At 32.1% G+C, this 5344-nt stretch overlaps 1 protein-coding gene across 2 annotated transcripts; it reads right to left on the bottom strand.

Annotated features, from left to right (window-relative positions):
- Positions 1–1022: 1022 nt before the first annotated feature.
- LOC132943713 (phytanoyl-CoA dioxygenase domain-containing protein 1 homolog) lies at positions 1023–5301 on the bottom strand. 2 transcript variants are annotated; one of them, XM_061012773.1, is made up of 6 exons: positions 4918–5301; positions 4285–4351; positions 4044–4184; positions 2511–2775; positions 1310–1558; positions 1023–1230 (listed from the first exon to the last, which is right to left on the bottom strand). In XM_061012773.1, exons 2-6 carry the CDS (start codon positions 4333–4335, stop codon positions 1061–1063), a joined length of 876 nt encoding a protein of 291 aa, XP_060868756.1. In that variant the 5' UTR covers positions 4336–4351; positions 4918–5301; the 3' UTR covers positions 1023–1060. The 2 variants fall into 2 exon arrangements, with proteins under 2 accessions (XP_060868756.1, XP_060868757.1); XM_061012774.1 differs by having other exon boundaries at positions 1336–1558.
- Positions 5302–5344: the final 43 nt, after the last annotated feature.

Genomic DNA, 5344 nt, shown 5'->3' with positions numbered 1-5344 from the left:
TATCAACTTTTTATAACTGTAATAAATTTAAGTTTTTTTAATTTTTGTTTGTATGATTTTTATTTATTGCTATAGAAGTATTGCTATAGGTATACCTATCATGTTACTTATTGATTTATTCTCACGTGTAACAAAAAAATCTAACACTTTACTACTGTGATGCCATAAATTCCTCTCAACCAATTTTTCATGTCTATGTATCTCTCTTCACATATACTCACAGTCACTGTTAATACATTAAGGGGCCTCAGTGCCTCACTATCACGTCTTTTTTTTGTCGAAAACTACTGTTTCTAATTCCGATGATACATGTCAAAACTTTTTTTTATTAGTTGTAATATTTGATCTGTTAAGGAGCCTCGCTATAGCATTGATTTAAGAAGAATCATTTAGGCAATTTCCAATCTCGTCGTCGCCACCCGAGATCTATGTGTTAATCGTAAATGATTATTTGTGTGTGGCGTCCATGCGGGTCAATTGTAGCGCCGTAGTGGAGAGCTCTCGTACGCACTCACACGCACATGTCAGTATGTAATATTGCGATCATGAAAAAATGTTTATTTTTCACTCCAACATACGATTCTAATTCAAAAATACGTCGCAACTATTACCTCGATTTGCATTCTGAAAAAATATTAATTTTTTTCCACAACATGTACGAGGGATCGATTGAGCGCATTTTAAAATTGTATTTAGTTAATTAAATATTTAAGTTGGAAATTCTGAATTTTTTTGAATATTTTACAATATTTATTGCAATTTAAATTACAAAAATTAAAAATGTGGCTCGATCGTTCCCTATTGCAGACAATCCGAATATTTTTTCAAAATGAAAATCGTGATAATTGTCGACACGTATCGTTGCCCGTTGGAATTATAAACAGTAGTTTTTGACAAAAAAAGATGTGGTGGTGAAGCCCCTTAATAATAGATTCACGTTATTTTTTTCTAGTCTTCGTCCTTGGTTAGCGCATTGTGGTTATATTATCTAAATAGGTGTTCATAATAAAAATGTATCTACATTTGTCGTGTAAAATTAATGTACTTCTGTTTATAATTTTTATACAATATAAAGTGGTTTGAATCCAACTTTAGACTGTAACCAATTCTGTTCAGAATATTGGCTAATTCCTTCATCAAATACATGGAACGTGTATGCATGTCGCGAATACTGTGACTTGTTCTGTTCACTTTTGTGTACCACTTTTCCGTGTATTAAAACGAGGCTGGCTGCAAATTAAATCCATTTATTTTATGAATGTATTAGTTTTAAAATCCTTATATTATATAAGTAGAATATAAAGTTTACATTTCTCAACGGCTAACGGTACGTACAACGACTGTTCATATTCTGGATATGTTCCCTGGAAAATTGTTTTACTTATTGCACTAGATTTGTCTGGGTTACGAATAAGACGTTTGTGTATGTCGGTCTTGTGCGAACCCGGTATCACCCACAAACAACCGTTCTCCAGCGTGGCATCATCCAAGGCTATCCAAAATCCGACCAATGAATCTGGTTCCGTGAAGAGGAATGTGGAGTCTTGATGCGAGATGACTAGATAGATATATTTGAAAATAATATATAGGAGTTATATGTATATATACATTTTTACCTATACGTAAATGTTTAGTGGTGCAACTTAAGGGGGGGGGGGGGTCGACCGGCTCCAAATATGTTTGATTTTTTTACGAATTCTACGTTATGTTGTATACTTGTATAATTTGTATAACGATTTTTGAAATAATGTTGTAACGAATATAAAGTTAACTTAATTTAAATATTTAATAATACGAGTATAGTTAGTATAATATAACCTAACCCCTTTTTTTTATAGGTACATACATTTTTTCCCAATATGCATTATCCATAAATAAAATAGATATAAGCAATTGGATTTGTAATTTAAAGATTATACTCATAAACCTAACTTAACTTAACGCCAGTATTGGGTAAATTACTTTTAAAAAGTAATGAAATTACGTTACTCATTACTTCAAATATTTTTATTTAAATTACATTTGCGTTACCTAAAATTATTTTTATCACGTTACATTACTTTTTCATTAATAAAGTAGTGCGTTACAAATAACGTTACTTTTTTTATAATTTTTTTAACCATATTCAATTCATATGATTCAATTGTTATGTATATATTTTACAACCATATACCTATATTAGTATTATGTACAAATGTACAATCATCTCACCTATATGGCTATAAAGTTATAACTTATAAGTCATAAATCATAATTAATTTTTATTAAATTTTATTTTTAAACCGAACTCTTTTCTTTCAGCTAATACAGCGATAACATTTATTCCTGTAATGTTTAGTAATATTGTTAACTATATTATCGGAATCAAAAATAGTCCCAGTGGACCCCCCCTCAGATACGGCCTTGCTAAGTTGTAACTAAATTTCAAACAATCTCGTGGAATTATTTTGAATTTTGATTGGGAAATTATCTACCTATATACTCATTGTTATTATACTTTATAAACTGACCTTCGCCACCGACACCGGGGTTTTTGTAGATGTACATGCTCTGCGGCACTACCGGCTTCACTAGGCCCAGAGCTCGGCAGACGTTTGTCACCTTATCGCTGTACGTGCACGCCTCGAACGTCGGGTGCAACCTGTGTAAGGCATGGCCGACTTTGTTTAGCGCCAACGAGGCGTCGACCAGCAGTTGTCCGTCGTTGTCCAGCGCAGCTTTTTCGTAAAATAATGATATTTTGTCGGCACTATCTATCAAGTAATCGTCGGCCACCTGTGTATTAATAATATTAGTAATAGGTATTATCATTTATCATAACTCATTGCGTGCATATACTGATGAGGATGCACACACGGAATATGCAGGATATATGCGCAGGGTACCCGTGGGGGGGGGGGGGAGAGCAAGTCGTAATTTTCAGAAAATGTTGATGATTTTTTTTGTAATGTTGTTTTTCAGTATACAATTATTTAGAAATACAGCGTGAAGGAGGCCCCCTAGCCCCCCTGTAGCCGCCCCTGGCTGGGTTCCTAGTGACAATGATGAGAAAGATATAAATTCATATAGACGCGTTAATTTTGTGTCAACTGGGCATGAACGAGTTAAATTTCCAAGAAACAAAATTGAACTTGAATTAAGATCTTATTAGATACAAACGTGAACGTTTTTTGTTCGTTCGTTGACAAGCAGTCGTGTAGTATTTATAACGTTCATAGCGAGTCCGGTAGAGGTAGAGCACACTTATGTCTATTAATTACAAATATCTATGTATTTTATTTACACATTGGAGAATGTTTTTTTTTTCTATGAATGTCAATAATATTTTATTTGTTAGCTAAAAATCTTGAAAATTGAATATGTCATATATTGTTACGATGGCGTTTGAAAAATATTAAAAATCCTTAGTTACAGTTTTTTTTAATAAGCATTCAAACCTTGACAAAATACGGAAAAATAACGAAAATGAGCAAATTATTTTGAGTTAAGAATTCATAAAAATTTTTCTTTTTAAATCTAAGATTGTGAATATATAATACAAGATTCCTCATAAGTTTGTCTACCTTTATCAAAAAAATTATGACCCACTTGTAACCTACAGTACAGCAGAGTGACACCCACTTGCCCATCTTTTTTTGTATTGCGTTTTATGTTAATTATTGATTAATAGTGATAATGAAGTCTGCCACGCCGTGGGTCCCACAGCCTATGTGTATTAAATGTTAGGTAGGTATGTACCTATATTGTATTGTATTTAAATATTGTAATGAACCATAATAAATAAATTAAATACACAAAGTATTATATAAGTATTAAAAACCCAACGATCAGAAGAGTGTTTAATACAGCCGCATCAAAACCTGCAGGCTCGTTTTAAGGCATGGTGACTTGTGGAATTCCATACTCGTGAATCATGGCTCATGATAAAACAAATAGGTAACTATTTGGAAATGAATGTTATTTTTTTTTGTTATCAAAATATTTGTAAACGAATTTAAAAATGTATGAATTTAATTGGATAATGAGGGGGGGGGGTCTATTACTTGTTTCGTTTGATTGGTAGCAAACACGGTTTTAACGCCAGCCGGTACATTCTCGGTGAGTTTTTCTCCTGCATCCTTAAGCTCCACTGTCTCATTTTCGTTCAGAAAATTTTTTATTACAACGTAACCGTTTTGATCAAACTGTAAAAAAAATATATTTATAAACTCCATTAATTTATACTACTTTAATAAAAAAATAAATTGTACAACGTTAGCGAGATGTATTCCGTTGTATATTTACTTTTGATTTTAAATCTTCGTAAATCATTTTACCCTCAGCTGCAGGTGACATCGATATCAACGTTAAACTGAAAATATAGATGAATTATAATAATGATATATTATTATATAACCATAAGTTGGAATATCGTAATGCATATTATATGATTACAGAAACGTGTTCAGGAATTTTGGATTTAGGGGGGGGGGGGGGGTCAAACTAATATTTGTTAAATTTAGCGTTATAAATCTAGTTTAGAGCTCACTCGAATTTTCCCATTTTTTTTCGGAAACCTAATTATATTAGTATATTACAAACAGTTAAGAACGATGGTGCAAACATCAATTGGAGGAAAATGGAAATCATTAGTTTTTATGGTATGGCCTAACGAAGTTCACGATTTTCGGTATTTTACGCACAGGTACAACGCACATAGTTTACCATGCTTATAATAAATTTTTTTTTGTTATCTAGGAAAATCAACGTTTTTAAAATTATGGTGCAAAAATAATTCTGGTTTCTTCATGACTATATAACTGATGTAGGAAGGTATTCTAGTTAGTAGTATTTATAATATATTATAATTATTATATACCTAATATTATTATCATAAATGATTAAACATTAAAATATATTTTTTGTCTATGTCCTTACTAATTTGAGAGCCGTCAAAATGTTGTGAAGAGATGGAGAAGCCGTGGAATGAAAATGTTTCAATATCTCTGCACTACCTATACACTTCAATAACTGACTAATCACTAATATTGTTTTGTGCTAATATACTCTGTTCCAAAAGTGATAAGTAAATATTATATAGGCATATAGCAGTCAGCGACCGGTTTTGTCCGACGGCACGCATCTCACACATGACGACACATTATGAGACCTGTGGAAGTGGAAAATATTGCATAATAAATAATAAGTATAATATTCTCTTTTGAAAGTTTCGAACAGAGTATTGTGAGACCGAAAACTACTAAGATTGTACACTGTTTACAGTTGAACAATAGCAATCCATGTACATACTTAGGTACAACAATGGTGTACAAACTACAAGGTACAATCACAGACTAAAGTCATA

The sequence above is a fragment of the Metopolophium dirhodum genome, chromosome 4, assembly GCF_019925205.1.
Source record: "Metopolophium dirhodum isolate CAU chromosome 4, ASM1992520v1, whole genome shotgun sequence".
Lineage (NCBI taxonomy): Eukaryota > Metazoa > Arthropoda > Insecta > Hemiptera > Aphididae > Metopolophium > Metopolophium dirhodum.
Note: the sequence above shows the minus strand (reverse complement) of the source record. Positions and strands in the feature narration are given on the sequence as shown.